Source organism: Notamacropus eugenii, chromosome 5, assembly GCF_028372415.1.
Source record: "Notamacropus eugenii isolate mMacEug1 chromosome 5, mMacEug1.pri_v2, whole genome shotgun sequence".
Lineage (NCBI taxonomy): Eukaryota > Metazoa > Chordata > Mammalia > Diprotodontia > Macropodidae > Notamacropus > Notamacropus eugenii.
The window spans coordinates 414,266,600-414,286,255 of record NC_092876.1 but is presented as its reverse complement, the minus strand read 5'-3'; the positions used below and the strand labels follow the sequence as shown (position 1 = coordinate 414,286,255).

Genomic DNA, 19,656 nt, shown 5'->3' with positions numbered 1-19,656 from the left:
AAGTTGGAACTCAAAGTTTTAGGAACAACTGTCGAGTACTGGTCTTGCTACTAGGGAACAAGAAATACAGGTAATGGGGTATAGAAAGTTATCTGGCCCTACAGGACAAAAGAGAAGATAGGGACAAGGGAAGGGAGGGATGATGGAAGAGAGGGCAGGGGTGACAGAGGCAATCAGAATGCTCGGTGTTTTGGGGTGGGGGGAGGGGACAAATGGGGAGAAAATTTGGAACCCAAAATTTTGTGAAAATAAATGTTAAAAGTTAAATAGATAAATTTTTTTTTAAAAAAAGAAAAAAATCTACACAAAAAATTTTCTGATTTAGTATTTCATACAAATAAAATTTAAAATTTTATTACAATTTTATAACAAATCTTAAAACAATAAAACCACAAACTTATTAGCAAATTCTATACAATTTTCAGATTTATAATTTATGAAAATAAAACCTTTACATTATTTGTGAATTTATTTTTAGATAATCTTAACAACGTGAAAAACTACATAAAGCTCCTTGAGCTCACATTTCTCAGCAAAACTTATTGTCTATGGCAATCAAGTGATCAAAATTACTTGAGGAACAACATTTTTAACTAGTGCTTGTAGACTTGTGTTTCATCTTGACATCAACTAGGCCCATCAGTGCCAAGTCCAATGAAATTTTCCCATATTATATAATTTTCATTTAAGATCACTAAGAATTTTTTCTTACTGTGGTATTCCCACTAATGTCTGAAAAGTAATACCATTCTCAGCATCAGAAGATATGGGTTCAATTCCCACCTCTGTCACATTGGACAAGCCACTACAGTACGAATAAAAGAACATCAAAGGTGACTAGGGTGGAAATGACAGAAACTTCATATATATATACATTTTCTGGCAACGCAAGTATCAAAGACTTCAGAGGGAATGCTTCAGCAAAAGTCAGCCCAGGAGGGATGGGAGAGGCACAAGAATGAAATTCTAAGACACAAAAGAAAAAAATTCCAATAAGGAAAAAAATGAAATTTGTCTGGAAAGGTTAATGTGGATACACCTGGAATCAACCAACTTGAGATTTTAAAAAGAAACATACAGAAGATGGGAAACAAGGATAGGTTAACATAAAATAATATAAAAAAAATTGCATCAGGAATGCTAAAATTCAGAGGCTGGCAGGATAAGCTAATTACAAGTAGAGGTTTTTAAAAGCTATATTAGAAGATGAGCAGAGCAGTAAGACCTTTGCTTGACACATGAAAATAAAGTAAAGAACTGCTATATTTTTGTTTTCTCCAACAAAAACAAAAAAAACTGGGAGGGAAAGATCCTAAGCGTTCCTGGGTAAAAGAGAAAGTTACTATTTGGTGTTTACATTCACTCTGTGCTAGGTGGGGGGAGGGGGAGGGAACCTGTCCAATCTATGAACTCCAGAGTGAATTGGGCTTAAGGCTTGGTCTTTGAGTAAGAAATCTAGTCAGTAAACCCAAAGGAAAAAAGGCAGCTTTTGGCCATGGAAGTGTACTTTCCCCTGAGCAGAGCACCCCAGGCAAGAAAGACAGGGAGAGGAGGGGAGGGAAGAAGCTGTTACTCACTCACAGGTTGTGTTTGTCCTCAAGATGATTAAATTAGACATGTGAGGAAGGATACAGTAGAGAGAGGAGAAAGATAAATAGGAAAATAGGATGGAGGGAAATTAGTAATTATAACTTTGAAGGTGAATGGGATGAACACCCATAAAACAGAAAAGGATAGCAGAATGGATTAAAAATCAGAATTCACAAGATGTTGTTTGCAAGAAACACATTTAAAAACGAGAAATAAACACAGGATTAAAATAAAAGGCTGGAGTAGAATTTATTACATTTTAGCTGTAATAAAAAAAAGCAGGGCTAGCAATCATGAAAGCTAATAGAGATTTAATTAAGAGATAAACTGGGAAACTACATTATGATAAAAGATGCCAGAGGCAATGTGAAGCAATATTAATACTAAACCTATATGCACCAAATGTTACAGAATCTAAATTTTTAAAGGAAAGGCTAAAGGAACTACAATTGGAAATAGTAAAATTATAAGAGTGGGGGACTTTAACCTTCCCCTTTTATAATTAGATAAATATAACAAAAAAAATTAAGTCAAAGAGGTAAGTAAATAGAATCTTGGATAAGCTAGATATGATAACTATCTGGAGGAAACTGAAGTAGGAATGGAAAGGATATTTTTCTCAGTGGTAAATGACACACCTTTAAAAAAATATGATCATATATTCGGGCATAAAACCATAGTTAAATGAAGAAAAGGGGAAATACATCCTTTTCAGAACATAATGCAATACAAATTATCTTGAATAGGGGACCAAGAAAACACAGACTGAAAACTAATTGTAGACTAAACAACCTAATCTTAAAGAATGAGTGGGTTAAAGAACAAATCATGAAACAATAATTTCATTAAAGAGAACAACAATGTTGAGACAATTCAAAACCTATGAAATGCAACAAAAGCAGTAAACAGAGGAAAATTTTTATCTTTAAGTGCTTATATCAATAAAACTGAGAAAGAGCAGACCAATGAATTAGGAATGTAATTTGAAAAAAAAATTAGAAAAAGAAAAAATTAAAAACCACCAATTAAATATCAAATTGGAAATTCTAAAAAATTAAAGGTGAAATGAATAAAATTGAGTGTAAGAAAACACTTAGGAGTTGGTCTTATGGGAAAAAACTCGATAAACCACTGGAAAACATGATTTAAATAATGGAAGAAAATGAAATCATTAATATTAAAAAATGAAAAGGGTGACTATACCACTAACAAAGTGGTAATCAAAGCTATTTCACTCAAATATATACCAATAAATTTAACAACTGAGTGAAATGGAAGAATATCTACAAAAAATATAAACTGCTTAGATTAAGAGAAGTGGAAATAGAATATCTAAATTAACCTATTTTAGAAAAAGAAATTGAACAGATCATAAATGAACTTCCTAAGGAAAAAGCATCAGAATCAGATGGATTTACAAGTGAATTTTACCAAACATTTAAAGATCAAATAATTCCAATATTAAATACATTATCTGGCATAAAAGGTAAAGGGAGTTCTACCAAACTCCCTTTCTGAAACAAATACAATACTGATATCTAACCTGGGAAGAGAAAAACAAAGAAAATTATACACCAATTTCACTAATGAATATGGATGCAAAAATCTCCAATAAATTACTAAGTAGGAGAATACAACAATATATTACAACGATTATACATTGTAACCAAGTGGGATTTACACCAGAAATGCACACATGGTCTAACATAAGGAAAACTATTAACTGCTTATATCAACAACAAAATAACAAAAATCACATGATTATATCAGATGCAGAAAAAGCTTTTGATAAAACACATTTTTGTCTAATAAAAACACTTGATAGCAGAGATATAAAGGAATTTTCCTTAAAATGATAAGAAGCATCTACCTAAAACCATTAGCAAGCATTATTTGTAATGGGGATAAGGTAAAGGTCCTTTCCAGTAAAATCAGGAATGAAACAAAGATGTCTATTGTCACTAATATTATTCAATATTGTATTAGAAATGCAGATGTAGCAATGAGAGAAAAAAAAGAAACTGAAATAAGAATCAGAATGGGCAATGAGGCAATGAAACTATCTCTTTTTGGAAAACTATAAAGATTCAACTAAGAAGTTAAGGAAACAATAAATTTAGCAAAGTAGCAGATTATAAAATACACCCACAAAAAATATCAGCATTTCTATATATCACCAACAAAACTCTGCAAGAAGAGATAGCAAGAGATGTCTCATTTTTTAAAAACGTTTTTATTTAAAATTTTGAGTTCCAAATTTTATCTCTCCTTCCCTGGGATGGTAAGCAATCAGATACAGATTCTACATGTGCAATTACGTAAAACATTTCCATATCAGTCATTTTGTACAAGAAGACTAGAATAAAAAAAACTAAAGTGGAAAATAGCATGCTTAAGTCTGTATTCAAATAATATCAGTTCTTTGTCTGGAGGCAGAAGGCATGCTTCATTATTAGTTCTTTGGGACTGTCTTAGATCATTGTATTGCTCACAATAGTTAAGTTATTCACAGTTCTTCTTCAAACAATAATGTTGCTACTGTGTACAACGTGCTCCAGATTCTGTTGACATCACTGTGCATCAGTTTACCTAAGTCTTTCCAGGCCTTTCTGAAATCATCCTGTTTGTCATTTCTTATAGCACAATGATATTCCATTACAATCATATACCACAGCTTGTTTAACCATTCCCCAATTGATGGACATCCTTATGATTACCAATTCTTAGTCCATACAAAAAGACCTGCTATAAATATTTTTGTATAAAGAGGTCCTTTTCCCTTTTTCTGAATGTCTTTGGGATATAAACCAACAGTGATATTGCTGCATCAAAGGATATACACAATTTTATAGCCCTATGGGCATAGATCCAAATTGCTCTCCAGAATGGTTGGATCAGTTCACACCCAACTAACAATGCATCAATGTCCCAATTTTCCCACATCCCCTTTAACATCCAACAATTTCCGTTTTTGTCACATATAAGTCAATCTGATGGGTGTGAGGTACCTAAGAGTTGCTTTAATTTGCATTTCTCTGGTCAACAGTGATTTAGAACATTTTTTCATGTGACTATAGATAGCTTTGATTTCTTTGTCTGAAACCTGTTCATATACTTTGACCATCTATCATTAGGGAATGACTTGTATTTTTACAAATTTGACTCAGTTCTCTATAGATTTGAAAAATGAGGCCTTTATTAGAGATACCTGTTGCAAAAAATTTCCCCCAAATGTCTGTTTTCCTTGTAGTTTTGGTTGCATTGGTTTTGTTTGCACAAAAACTTTTTAATTTTATATAATTAAAATCATGTATTTTACATTTTGCAATGTTCTCCATACCTTCTTTGGTCCTAAATTCTTCCCCTATCCATAAATCTGACAGATAAACTCTCATTGCTCTCTTAATTTCCTAATGGTATCACCCTTTAATATAGAGTTATAACTGTAGACAGTTATAAAATATCTGGGAGTATGCCAAACAAACCCAGTTGCCACACGAATGTAATAAAATACTTTTATACAAGCCAGATTTATATTGGTCTTTATATTGGGATTGTCTTGGAACACTGTACTGCTAAAAATAGCTAAGGCATTTATAATTCTCCATCATACAATTGCTTTTAGTGTGTACAATGTTCTCCTGGTTCTGCTCAATTCACTTTGTATCAGTTCATGTTATTCTTTCCAGTACTAAATCTTAAACTATGTTATAAAGCAGTAACTATAAAAACTATCTGGCACTGTCTAAGAAATAGAAAAGTGGATCAATGGAACAGAGTAGACATAAAATACTGTAGCAAATGATTATAGTAACCTTGCATTAGACAAACATAAAGATTTAAACTACTGGGATTCCAAGAATTCATTAAATGGAGAAATTGTTGGGAAAGCTAGAAAGCATCTGACACAAACTGGGCAAAGGCCAATATCTTACAACATTTACCAAGATAAGGTCAAAATGGATACATGACCTAGACGTAAAGAGAGACATCACAAGAAAATTAGAACATGGAACACAGTACCCATTAGACTTATAGACTGGAGAACAATCTATAAATAAACAAGAGATTCAAAGCATTGTGAGGCATAAAATTTCAATAATATTAAATTTTAAAATTTTGTACAAATAAAACAAGTATAGAAAGAAAGCAGAAAATTGGGAGAAAATTTTTGACAGTTTCTCAGGTAAATACATCATTTCTCAATTACAAAAAGAACTTTTGCCAAATGTATGATACAAGTCATTTCCCTATTGATAAATGGTCAAAGAATACAAATAGGTAGTAGTTTTTCAATTAAGTCAAAACTACATAGTTATATAAAAATGCTCTAAATCACTGATTTGAGAAATGCAAATTAAAACACAACTTTCAGATATCCTATCAGATAACCCTATCAGATTGACTAAAACGATAGAAAGAGAAAGTAATAAATGTTGGAAGGAATGTACAAAAATTGAGACACTCATTCAGACAGTAATTCACTGTTGGTGGAACTGTGCACTGATCCAACCATTTTGTTATTGTTTTTGTGAGGCAATGAGGGTTAAGTGGCTTGCCCAGGGTCACATGGCTACTAAGTGTCAAGTGTCTGAGGCCAGAATTGAACTCAGGTCCTCCTGATTCCAGGACCACTGCTTTATCCACTATATATATCCACTGCCCCTGATCCAACCATTTTGGAAAGTAATCTGGAATTATGCCCAAAGAGTTATTAAACTCCTTACACCCTTTGATCCAGCAATACTACTATTAGGTCTGTTGCCCAAGGTGATCAGGGCAAAAAGGAAACATCTTATATGTTCTAAAACATAGCAATTCTCTTTATAGTGGCAAAGAACTGGAAATTAAGGGGATGCCCTTTGTAACAGTAATTTAAATGGAAAGATCTTTCTCTTTCATTAATAGGCCCATATGATTTGCTTAAATCACCTGGAAGCCTAAGTCACATGTGGTGGGAGGAGCTTGCTGAACAGGCAGAACAGGAAGTGTGGAGCAGAACCAGTAGGAAGTGAGTGAGACTCAGGCTCATGAGTGTTTGCTTATGAGAAGGCCATAGCTGAGCCGGGGGTGGAGGGGAGGCTTGGGAATGGCTTTGCTCCCTGAGGTTATTATGTTTATTAACTTCTTGGTCAACATGATGGATTTTGCTTTCTGGTTCTGGAATTTGGTTTTATGGTGTTTAAATAAATGGTTTTCTTCTGCCTTCTATATAGAGAGTCTTTTATATTTTGCAATTAAGAACTACGCTGGCATACTCATTGTAACCACCAATGCTGTGAATACTGCCTTGGCGAGACAGCCTTCAAATGGGGAATGGCTAAACAAGTTGCGGTATGTGATTGTGACAGAATACTACTGTGCTATGAGAATGATGAGCTGGTTGATTTTAGAAAAACATGGAAAGACTTCCATGAAATAATGAAGAGTAAAATAAGCAGAACATGAAAGGAGAAAACATTGTACGATATAATAGAAATATTGTCCTAAGAACAACTTTAAATGACTAATTCATTTTGAGTATTATAAGGACTCAAAACAACTTCAAAGGACCTATGAAGGAAGATGCTATCCACCTCCAGAGAAAAAAGTGATAAATAGAAATATGCATATTAGGATTTTATGCACAACCACAACACACATACGTGCACATATATGTACATGTGTGCATTCACATATATGTATATGTGTGTATACATATATATGTGTGTGTATATGCGCGTATGAATAAGAGACTACCAAACTGAATAAAGAGTCATGCTCATTCTTGTATGCCTGTGAAACCTGGACAGTACACCAGCACCATGCCAAGAAACTGAATCACTTCCATGTCTTGGGAAAATTCTGAAAATGACCTGGCAGGATAAGGTACCAGACACTGAGGTCCTTACTTGAACTAAAATACCAAGCATTAAAACTATGCTTCAGAGAATGCAACTCCAACAGGCCAGCCATGTTGCTCAAATTCAGAATGTATGCTTTGCCAAAAAAGACTTTTACAGAGAACTCATATAGGACAAGCACTCACATGGTGATCAGGAGTGATACAAGGACACTCTTAAGGTTTCTTTTAAGAACTTTGGAATTGATTGTGAGACATGGAAGACACTGGCACAGGGCCACTCAGCATGGCATGCCCACATAAGAGAAGGTTCCGTGCTCTACAAGTAAAGCAGAATTGAAACAGCTCAAAGGAAACACAGGCTGTGCAAATTTAAAGTATCCACTCCAAATGTTCACACAGATTGTTTGTGCCCAATTTGTGGTAGAGTATTCTGAGTTCATGTTGATCTGATCAGCCACACTTGGACACACTGAAACTTGACTCTAGCACAGTGATGTCATTTTGGTCCTCTTTGAGACAACAACCAACCAAGCATATATGTATGTACATACATACACACACACATATATACACAACCATGTGTGTCTAATGCTAGCCTTCTCTAGGGTGGAGTAGGGAGAAAAAAAAGTAGTCAATGAAGAGAAGAATGCCTTAAAAATCAGAATTGGTCAAATGGAAAAGGAGGGCCAAAAGCTCACTGAAGAAAATAATTCCTTAAAAATCTGAATGGAGTAAACGGAAGCTAATGCCTTTATGAGAAATCAAGAAACAATAAAACAAAACCAAAAGAATGAAAAATAGAAAACAATGTGAAATATCTCACTGGAAAAACAAATGACCTAGAAAATAGATCCAGGAGAGAGAATTTAAAAATTGGACTACCTGAAAGCCATGATTTAAAAAAAAAAGAGGCTAGACATCATCTTTCAAGAAAACATCACAAGAAACTGCCCTAATATTCTAGAACCAGAGGGTAAAACAGGAATTGAAAGAATCCACCATTCACATCCCGAAAGAGATCCCACAATGAAACTCCCAGTATTATTATAGCCAAATTCCAGTGCTCCGAAGTCAAGGAGAAAATATTGCAAGCAGCCAGAAAGAAACAATTTGAGTATCATGGAGCCACAATTAAGATTTAGCAGGTTTTACACTGAAGGACCAGAGGGCTTGGGATATGATATTTCAGAGGGCAAAAGAGCTAGGATCACAACCAAGAAATCACCTACCTAGTAAAACTGAGTATAAACCTTCAGGGGAAAAAATGGACATTCGATGAGATAGAGGACTTTCAATGAAAAGACCAGAGCTGAATAGAAAACATGACTTTCAAATACAAGACTCAAGAGAAGCATAAAAAGGTAAACAGGAATGGGAAATCATAAGGAAATCAGTAAGGCTAAACTATTTACCTTTCCATGTGGGAAGATGATATCTGTAACTTATAAGTTAGGGTAGTTAGAAGGAATATATATAGACAGAGGGCACAGAAGTGAGTTGAATATGATAGGATGATATCTGAAAAATAAAATTAAGGAGTGAGAGGAATGTATTTGAAGAAAGAGAAAGGGAGACGTAGAATGGAGTAAATTATCTCACATAAAAAAGAAACAAGAAAAAGCTTTTACAGTGGTGGGGGGAGTGGAGGAGAGGTGAGATGAGGAGGAATGAACCTTGCTCTCATCAGAACTGGCTCAGAAAGGGAATTACATACACACTCCATTGGGTATAGTAATCTATCTTACCCTACAAGGAAGTCAGAGCTAAAGGAAATAAGAGAAGGGGAGTGGGAGTGATTGAAGGGAAGGAAGACTGGAAGAGGGGGCAGTCAGAGGCAAAACACTTGAGGAGGGACAGATTGAGAGAAGAGAGAGAATAGAATAAAAGTTGCAAAGGAATAGGATGGAAGGAAATGCAGTTAGCAATAGAAACTGTGCAAAAAAAAAAGTGAAGCAATTCTCTGATAAAGGTCTCATTTCTCAAACACATAGAGAACTGAGTCATCACTGATTAAGAGACAATTGAATACCAGACTCAAAGAACAATTCTTAATGGACAACATGGCAAGAGGTCTTTAGCACAGGACACCAGCTTGGCCCTGTGAATGACAGGGATAAAGTCACACTATGTTTATTTTATCTGCAGATAATATAGCTCAGAGGATAGTTATCACAATGGGTTGCAAAAAAGATGTTAACAGGGCAAAGCACTGGGCCAACATAACAAGGTGAAATTTAATAGAAATATATGTAAAGTCTTGGACTTTGGCACAAAAAATAACTTCACAAGTACAAGACAGGGAGTTATGAATGGACAGCAATGATCAAAAAGATCTAGTATTAATTTTAGCTCAGTATCAGTTAGCAGTGTAATATGGTAGCCAAGAAAATTAATGCCATCTTGGACTACACTGATGGGCAGTTTCCAGGAACAGGAAGCTGAGTTCCACTGTACTCTGATCTTTTCACATTTTTGGAATATTGTGTTCAGTTGCCTGTCACAGTTTACAAAGGATATTAATAAGCTGGAGTTTACAAAGGATAGTATCTAGGATGGTGCCAGGCTTCAGGTCCATGACATGAGGATCAATTGAAAAAACTGCATATTTAGCCTGGAAACAGTGTACAAGTATCTGAAGAGCTGTCACGTGGGGGAGGAATTAAAACTTGTTCTGACTGGCAAGAGAACAGAAAAAATAGGTAGATGTTGCAAAGAGACAAGTGCAAGTATAAAAATTAGGAAATACTTACAATTCAAGGTACCTAAAAGTTTAACAGATTGCCTCAATAAGACATAAGTTTCTCATCTCTTGGAAATCTTCAAAGGCTGGTTTTACTAGATATGTTACACTGAGATTCCTTTAATTTACTGGTTGAACTAAATGGCCCAATAAGGACCCTTCCAAATCTCAATGTCTGTACTCATGTGAGATATAGGCTATTTTATGGGAATATTAAAAAGGGTAAGGAGGGAGGAAAGGATATTGTTTTGTTTTTTCTCTTGAAGAAGGGAGGCATGTTTACAGTCAGTAGGAAAAGATCTAATGAGATAAGAAGAAATAAGTGGTCAACTCCAAGACCAGACAAGAGATATAACAAGGATACAAGTAGGGGGATTAGTCTTAGCAAGAAGGGCCACCTCTTCATCAGAGACTAGACTGAGAGAATAGGAATGATAAGGAGGTTCTGACAGGTAGATTAGGGAATTAAAGGAAGTTCATAATGAATGACCTCAATTTTCTGAATAAACTAGGAGAGGTCACACAGTGAGAGAATTTACAAGTAGGAAGGTATACAGAAATTGTTTTGGAATAGCAGCTGTGAAGAATCAAGCAGGAGGGTAACATAATCGCCATATTTTAGTGAGGGTCCATTACATTTTTAGTTGAACTATGTGGTACAGCTGTGGTTTCCTCTAACATCATTCACCAGCAAGCAAGCAGAGAGGTTGGTGAAAGTTAACCCCAATGTTGGTTGGTTGGTTGGTTTGTTTGTTTTCTGGCAGGTAATGACAGGGAACTTGACTGGGGGACAATAAATTTCAGTTTGAAACACAGGGTTTAGTTAATTATGTGATCAAAACAATGAAGAAAATAAAAAGGTCAGAATAAGAATGAAGGCTTCAGAGGAGTAGAATGACTAGTAATTTTAGTGTCTTAGTGTTGAAGAACAGTTGGGAAAATGGAAGCCGAAGTGTTGTAGAAGGTTGAAATTAGTAATTTTAGAGTTCAAGATCATGCAGATAAAATGAATGACAATGAGATCAAGGGTATGATCATCCTTGAAGACAGATACAGGGGAGTGATGGTCCTGGAATCTGAGGATAATTAATCAGGAGGCCAACGTGTTTGAGGAGATATTATTGTGTACACTTAAGCCCTCAAGTATGAGAGCAGGATTCGAGGTACAGTGAAAGGCTGGGGTGAGGGGGGATGGTGGGACATACACTGAATTCCTTGAGAAAAGAGGAAGAATGAACGGAGGGAAGGGTATCCCATAGATGAACAAAAACAGTAACTGGCTAAGATACATAATGTCAAATGAGTAAGAAATATACCTAATCCTCCTCTTGATACAGTGTATGGTTGCACCAGAGAAGGTTACAGGAACACAATGTCTTCCAGAAGCCAACTTTCTATAGTGCAAAAAAGATGAAAAAAATCTAAAAAGCTTTCTCTTCTCCCCTCCCTTTTGTCTCACATGCCTTCTGCTACTATCTACTTCTTCACACATCTAACATCAAGTGGGATCTGCCATTCTTGCTGGCAAGTACTAACCACTCTCTATGCACAAGTGATCCCATTCTATCATTTGTCCAGCATACTGACCTCTATATCATCCCTACCCTTTGACCTACTTAAATTTTTTCTTTGACTTCTCTGCTGTCCACATTTTCTCCATTCTCAAAAAACACTCGCCTGATCCATCCATCTCCACTACCTGTCATATCTCATATCGGCTTCCCTTTTATAGCTAAACTCTTGAAAAGGCAATTCACAATAGGTCCCTCTCGATTCTTTTCATCAAAGTTGCACAGTGGATAGAGTGTTGGACCAGGAGTCAAGAAGGCTTCAAATTCAGCCTCAGAAACTTACATATTACCTGTGTGACTGGGCAATTCCCACAACTTATCTGCCTGTTTCTTCATCTGTAAAACAGGGATCACAACAGCACCTACCTCTCAGCGTTACTGTGAGGACCAAATATCTGCAAATCACTTAACACAGAGTCTACACATAGGAGGAGCTTAACAAATGCTTGTTTCTTTTATTCTTTCTTTTCCTCTCAATCTTTTGAACTCTCTAAAGTCTGGCTTTCAAATCTCATCATTCAGCTGAGACTGCTCTCTCCAAAGTTATCAATGATCTAATTGCCAGATCCAATGGTCTATTCTCACCCTTCCTGACATCTCTAAAGGCTTTAACACTGTCAATCATTCTCTTTTCCTTGATATCCTTTTCTCTCTAGGTTTCCGTGACACTGCTTTGTGCTCGTTCTCCAATCCCTGTGATTGCCTAGTTCAAAACTCTCTTCCATGGTCTGTACTACTCAAGTGCTGCAGCCCTTTAACAGAATGTAAGCTCCTTAATTTTTACTATCCCACTTTTGCTTTTATATTCCCAGCAACCAGCCCAGAGCTTAACATAGTTTTAATGAAGAGTTAACAGATTAATTAGAGGAGCTTTCCCCCTTAGCAGACCTGCAAATCTGAATCATAGGGATTATGGGAGGATAAAGTGAAAGTACAGTAGCTACAAAAAGGGGAAGAGTTGACTGAATGTGGCTCATATCTTCAAGGACCCAGTGTTATGTAAGTATGGACCAGTTTACCTTTCAAATATCAGGATATGATGGGTCCCTCTGGGGTCTAAATGAAGTCACATCCAGCATCAGTTCTCTTCCTTCATTCCACAATAATAGTGGATGATGCATAGCCAAAAAATATACTATCTTGATTCCTAGGTTAGTCTCACTGTTGTGACGAGTGAGATCCTAGCAACAATATATCTAGTAACTAATCGAGGTGGCTGGCAAGGTGTTGTGGCCTTTTTCAAACAATTCAGTGAATAGTGTAGAAGATGTGTCTTCCACATGTGGCAGCATGTCCCAGAACAAGATTTCTAAATATAGCCCTTTGGTGCCCACTGTTAAGTGAAGATTACAGCAAAGTCTCAACCTTTTGTGTCATGGATCCTTTTTTGGCAATCTGGAGAAACCATGGACCTCTTTTCAGACACTGTTTTTATTGAAATATTTTTTAAGAACAAATTCAGACTCCAGGTTAAGAACCCTTGGTTACAGCATTATTCAAGAGAAACAAGGCAGAGTAGATACAGATTCTGTAAAGCTCTGGAATAAGAAATCTGCTAAATTTTATCCCTGAAAGAAGCTGGAGTTAGTCTAAATCTTGGAGGACTCTAGACAGAGTCCTAGATAGAAAAAGGATTATATAGGTTGTTGGGAAAGATCTTTGGTCATAATGAGGCTCCCCACCACTCCTTGAATATTTTGGTTACTGTGGTTTGGCAGACTGTAGTAGGTTCAGCAGATTCCAAAGCAGTAGACTGAGAAGGAGGTGGGGAGCAGAAGGCAATAGGAAAAGAAAGGTGGGCCTTCAAACCTAATCCCTGAGCAATACAGAGCATCCTTTTTCACCATTAGGTTCTAAAACCAACACAGCTGCAACTAACACCTCCTCATTCCCTCCCTCTAGCCTAAGGGATGGTAGAAGAACCCATTCTCACCAACACCTATGTTAATAAGCAGTAGGGTTCATCTAGTTAGCCATTTAGTAACACTAGATCCAACACATAATAAAGCTTATTCAGTAAGCCCACAAACCATGCGGCTAGATGGTGCAGTGGACAAGAGAGCTGGGCCTGGATTCAAGAAAAAATGAGTTAAATACAGCCTCAAGACACTTACTAGCTATGTCACTTAACCTGTCTGCCTCAGTTTCCTCAACTATAAAGTGGAGATGATAACCAACCTTGAAGGATTGTTGTAAGGATCAAATGAGATAATATTTGCAAAAAGAACTTAGCAGTATGGCTCCCACATAGTGGAATGCTTACTATTCGCTAATACTTTGAATTTGCTTAGTAACTAGTCTATGCTGTGAAGGGGGAACCAAGCAATCATACAACTTCCTATAATCCCAGAAAACAGATAATTAAACATAACTTCACCCTCAGCAGAGACACAGGTAAAACTACTAGGTTAGAATATGGCATACATCTTCAAATGTGATTATGTGATTACTATATCATATTTCTTAATTTTTTTTTGTCACAAGGGAAAAGTCAACCTGGAAAGAGTATAGAGTTGAAATGACTGATAGACAAAAATGTATCAGTAAAAGATATCTTTAAAAAAAGCTTCTTATAAAAGGAGATTTACATAGGAAGAGATGAACAGAGGACAAAATTTATGTCCTAAATAGTTCTTTTAAATATTTAATTCTAGGTTACTTATCTGGTCATCCCCCCCATCAAAAAAAATTAACAACTTTCCCAAACTAAGGCTAACTTTGTTGTTCAATTGTGTCCAACCCTTTGTCACCCCATTTGAGGTTTTCTTGACAAAGGAACTGGAGCGATTTGTCATTTCCTTCTCCAGCACAGTTTATAGATAAGAAAACTGAGGCAAACACAGTTAACTGACTTCCCTGGAGTCACACAGCTAGTGTCTGAGGCTGGATCTGAATGTGAGTCTTAGATAGATAGATAGATAGATAGATAGATAGATAGATAGATAGATAGATAGATAGATAGATAGATAGATAGACAGACAGACAGACAGACAGACAGACAGATAGATAGATATCTGAATGTGAGTCTCATATATATATAACCTGAGTTCAAATTTGACCTCAGACACTTACCACCTTTGTGATCCCTGCCATGTCACAGCTGGTAAATATCTGAAGCCAGATTTGAGGTCAAAAAGTTCATTCATGTCTGACTTTTCATGATCCCACGGACCATACCGTTTATAGGGTTTTCCTGGCAAGGACACTGGACTAGTTTACTTTTTACTTCTCCATCCCTTAACGCAAACAGAGGTTAAGTGACCTGCCCAAGCTCTGAGACCAAGATTATACATGGACATAAATCCCATGACTTCATCCTACCTAACAACCATTCTCAGAATTGGTGACCCTACTAAGGGAGGAAACAAAAGCCAACCTAGGACTAAAGTTCTTAATGGTCTCTCCAAAAACACTGAAGGCTTATACTGAAACATTACACAGAAGTCAATAGCCAGTTCATGGAGAACTGCAAATTTCTGTACAATCTTATCTTCTAGAATCTCCACAAAGCACTTAAAACAATACCAAGTAGGTTAAGCACACAAACACTAATTATTCCCCAATTTCAAGGTCCAGGACTTCTACTAGCCAATGAGAACAGCTGAAGATTGAGATAATGGCCAAAGTTCCATTATCCAAGTGCTGAAGACAATGAAAACCCTCCAGATGAATGGCCGCTCCTAGTTGAGATGGTTCTTCAACTTGGACTAAATGACCAAAACAAGAACTTCCAACTAAAAAGACCAAACCCATTTCAGGGAAAGCAAGGTTGTCTCGATCAGCCTAGGTGTACAAAATTTTAGTTTCTGGTGTGTTAGAGGGGTGGGGGGTTGGAGACTTTTTTAAACTGCAATATAGAATACAAAACTCTCACCAAGTCCTCATATTTCCAGTCATGTTCATTGCCTTCCCAATCCAATCTCTTCGGCAACAGCTAGAAAAACAAAACGCACACAGATCACCAAAAGTTTGGTTCGGGACAGTCTGGTCGGAGGAGTTCAACAGAGGAGGCAGCGCTGGCAGGGCGAGAAATGGGGGAGGGGGAGGGGCAGGGGAAGGGGCGGGGGTCGGGAGGGGGCTACGGACCTGGTACTGCTCCAGCTCCTGCACCAGCACCTGCAACACACGAGACGCTCGGTTAGGGCAAGGTCCCTCTCCCACCGCCGCCCCCATCCCCAGACCCGGCCGGCGCGGGGCAGACTCACCTGGGCCGCTCTCCGGCAGGGACCGGCGGACAGGTACCGAGCGATGAGGAAGTAGAGCTCTGCGGAGAGAAGGGGAAGCGAGAGCTGAGCCGGGGCGGGCTGACGGAGCGCCAGTTGGGGGTAGAACGGCAGGGGAAACGGTCGGCCCCGGGGAAAGGGACCCTGGGGAAGCCCGCTGGGGAACTCCGGTCGCCAGGGACGAGTCAAGGGGAACTCCCGCCTCCTCTTACCCGACTCCAGGGGCGGCACGGGCTGTCTGGGGGCCGAGGGTTCAGCCATGACCGAGCGGGGCGGCTGAGAACGGCGAAGGACCGGCGTAGGCCGCGCCAGGGCCTAACTGAGATATTCCCTTCAGCGTCCGGCCCTCCCCCTCTTCCTAACTCCGACTCTTTCCTGCAGCCATGCAGCGCAGCGTCCTCACAACGTCATGACGTCGCCGACGACGCAGCAGCGTCGTGGCCGCCGCAGCCGGTGCGGAATGACAGGGAAAAAAGTAGTTCTGCCTTTGAACGACTGGAGAGGAGAAAAAACAAACTAAAACAGCGACCGGGCCCCGTCCCAGGAAGCAAAAGCGACTCCCTTTTTAGTCCTCACAGCACCGTTTAGGGTGTGGAGCCGCTTTAGCAGCCTGGCCCGGGGCCGCCGGTCCCGGGGGGGATTTTGAGATCAGTGCGCGCGGTGAAGCGGCCCCTCCTTGTTTTCAACCGTAGCTGAGGCGGCTGGTGCTTGGGCTGAGCCAGAACTGCCATGTAGGGTGTTGGCGGCGAATGCGGCGGCTGGAATGTGGAGAGCGGAGCTTCGGGAAGGTTCTGGAGGCGGTTGCGAGTGAATCCCCGGCCTTGCGGGGCCCTCGGCTCGGAGCAGTTGGGGGGACGAGCCTTGGGACTCAGCGGGGCCACGTGACCGACCCCTCCATCCCTTGACCTCCATGGGTACCGGAATTCAAATGTGAAAACCTGCGCTGCGGAAAGAGAACTAGGCTCCCCCCTGGTGTGGGGAGGGCCCCAAGAAGCCCCCCGGCCTTTGGGGTGAAGGCGTGTGAGGGGAAGGGACAAGTAGTTAATGGTCATTGGTTTATTCTCTCCTGTATTACGTCTTGGGCGTTTTAGTCGTAGAATTAAGTGGATGCTGCCTTGAGATGGGGGGCTTATTTCAGGGCCGAAGCTAACTTTCCGCAGCAGTTCTTTACCATTTAATAACCCCCTGCCGTGCCAGATTCAGCAGATGGAAATCTTGTCTAAAGGGCGCTTGTCTTTTAGGTAGAAAACAAGAAAAAGAAAGGGCTTCACCCACGTAGAGTGTTTTTGAAATTGCCTGTATCGTTATTCATCCACGGTAGTTTTCCATCAGAAGCTAGGCTTAGACTTCGTCATCCTATCCCATCCCTTAAATGCTTTTACATCATTCAAGGGGGATTTTTCATAGTTTTATGTAGGGTGCTTATCCTTGATTTAAAGATAGTTGTAATAAAAGGTGAGGAGAGAATGATTTCCAAAATTGTCACTCAAAGCCTCCTGTCTAAGCTACTTTAAGGGAATAATTAATTTACTAAGCGGTGAGGTTTGGACCTGAAAATATTATAAAATTTAGATTGTTTAAGAGAAGTAGAAAGAAAGGGGATCAAACGAAATAATTATAAAGGGCTTAGCACACTGCTTGGCGCATGTTATATATAGCACGCACTATGTAAATGTTAGCTCTTACTATTTTGAAACCAGCCCAGACACTCAATTTGCAAGGCGCAAATGAAACGAAGCTTATGTGTTTGATTTCTACCCAGAGGTCAGGGGAATCTACTAGTAGAACAACAAAGTCACATTACCAAATAGGGTGCCCTCCAAATTCAACAGTCATTTATTGAGCTACAGGAAAATGAATGTTAAAGGGCAAGTAAGTATATGCAAAGAATATACAAGAGCAAAAAGCAAGGTAATTTGAATGAATAGGAGGTGTTATGAAGTGGAGGGATGAAAAAAGACCCTCTGAGGAGATAATAACTAAACTGCTTTAAAGGAAACTACAGATTTTTATGAAAGGGACATGGGAAGGAATAGCACGAAACAGGAAGAACACCAGATTTAGAGACGAGGTTCTGGGATTGAACTCCAGGTTTTATACTTAGTATTGGTGAACAACAGGCAAATACTTTATCCTTTCTGCATTTCTAAAATTTCTTTCCAACTCTAAATCTGTGTTAAGTGTAGGACTTTGTTTGGGATATTTTTCAGACCTAGACAATTCTAACAAAAAGATAAGAAGCTCAAAACCAGAATAGAATATTAGACATATATATGTATATGTACATATATGTATATGTACATATATATGTACATATATATGTATATATTTACATGTAAATTTGCATATATATTATATAACATGTAGTGATTACCAAACAGAAATGAGGGAGTTTATGTGACTATATGCAGAAGTTTGAAAAATACAACACACATTTCTATGAGTAGAAAAAAAAGCATTAAACACCTTTTTTCTAGTACAATACACAATATATGTCTAAAACCAAGAACTATATGTAATGGAGAAATTCTCGAGGGATTTGCCTTTTATATTAAATTTATTTAGTTTTAGGATTCATTTCCACAAGATATTAAGTTCCAAATTTTCTCCCCTCCTCCCCATCCCAGATGGCATGCATTCTGATAACCCCTTCCCCCAGTCTTCCCTCCTTTCTATCACCTGCCCCCATCTTCTTTCCCCTTATTTTCTTATAAGGCAAGATAGATTTCTATACCCCATTGATTGTATGTCTTATTTCCCAGTTACATGTGAAAATGATTTTTAACATTTGTTTTAAAAATTTTAAGTTCCACATTCTCTTATCCCTCCCCACCCACCCTCATTGACAAGGCAAGCAATTCAGTGTAGTTTATACATGTGTAGTTATACAAAACACTTCCATAAGAGTCATGTTGTGAAAGATTAACTATATTTCTCTCCATCCTATCTGTCCCCCCCATTCTATTTTCTCCTTTGACCCTGTCCCTTTTCACAAGTGTTTGCTTCTGACTACCCCCTTTTTGCCTCCCTTCTATCATCCTCCCCCTTATCCCCTTAGCCTTACTTTCCTGTAGGGTAAGATACCCAGTTGAGTGTTATTCCTTCCTTAAGCCAAATCCGATGAGGGTAAGGTTCACTCGTTCCCTCTCACCTCCCCCTCTTCCTCTCTATTGTGAAATCTTTTTGCTCTTTCATGTGAGATAATTTACCCTATTCTATCTCTTTTATGTGAGATAGTTTACCCTATTCTATCTCTCCCTTTCTCCTCCCAATATATTCTCCTCTCACCCCTTAATTTTATTTTTTTTAGATGTCATCCTTCATATTCAACTCTCCCTGTGCTTGCTATCTATCTATCTATCTATCCATCTATCATCTATATTTCCTTCAGCTACTCTTAACACTGAGAAAGGTCTCATGAGTTACAAATATCAACTTTCCATGTAGGAATGTAAACAGTTCAACTTTAATAAGTCCTTTATGATATCTTTCCTGTTTACCTTTTCATGCTTCTGTTGACTCTTGTATTTGAAAGTCAGATTTTCTATTCAGCTCTGGTCGTTTTATCAAGAATGCTTGAAAGTCCTCTGCTTCATTGAATGACATCTTTTTTTCCCCTGAAGTATTATACTCCATTTTGCTGAGAAGGGTTGGTTTTAATCTTAGCTCCTCTGACCTCCATAATAT

General features: G+C 38.2%; 1 protein-coding gene across 3 annotated transcripts in view; it reads right to left on the bottom strand.

Moving 5' to 3' along the window:
• Window positions 1–16,392, bottom strand: part of BRWD1 (bromodomain and WD repeat domain containing 1) — a 156,858-nt gene extending 140,466 nt beyond the window's left edge. For all 3 annotated transcript variants that reach the window (XM_072614790.1, XM_072614791.1, XM_072614792.1), the window contains exons 1-4: window positions 16,182–16,392; window positions 15,952–16,010; window positions 15,833–15,862; window positions 15,621–15,680 (exon numbers count right to left, since the gene is read on the bottom strand). In XM_072614790.1, coding sequence (XP_072470891.1) covers window positions 15,621–15,680; window positions 15,833–15,862; window positions 15,952–16,010; window positions 16,182–16,230 — 198 coding nt within the window. In that variant the 5' untranslated portion in view covers window positions 16,231–16,392. The remainder of the gene's footprint in view (window positions 1–15,620; window positions 15,681–15,832; window positions 15,863–15,951; window positions 16,011–16,181) is intronic.
• Between the last annotated feature and the right edge of the window lie 3,264 nt (window positions 16,393–19,656).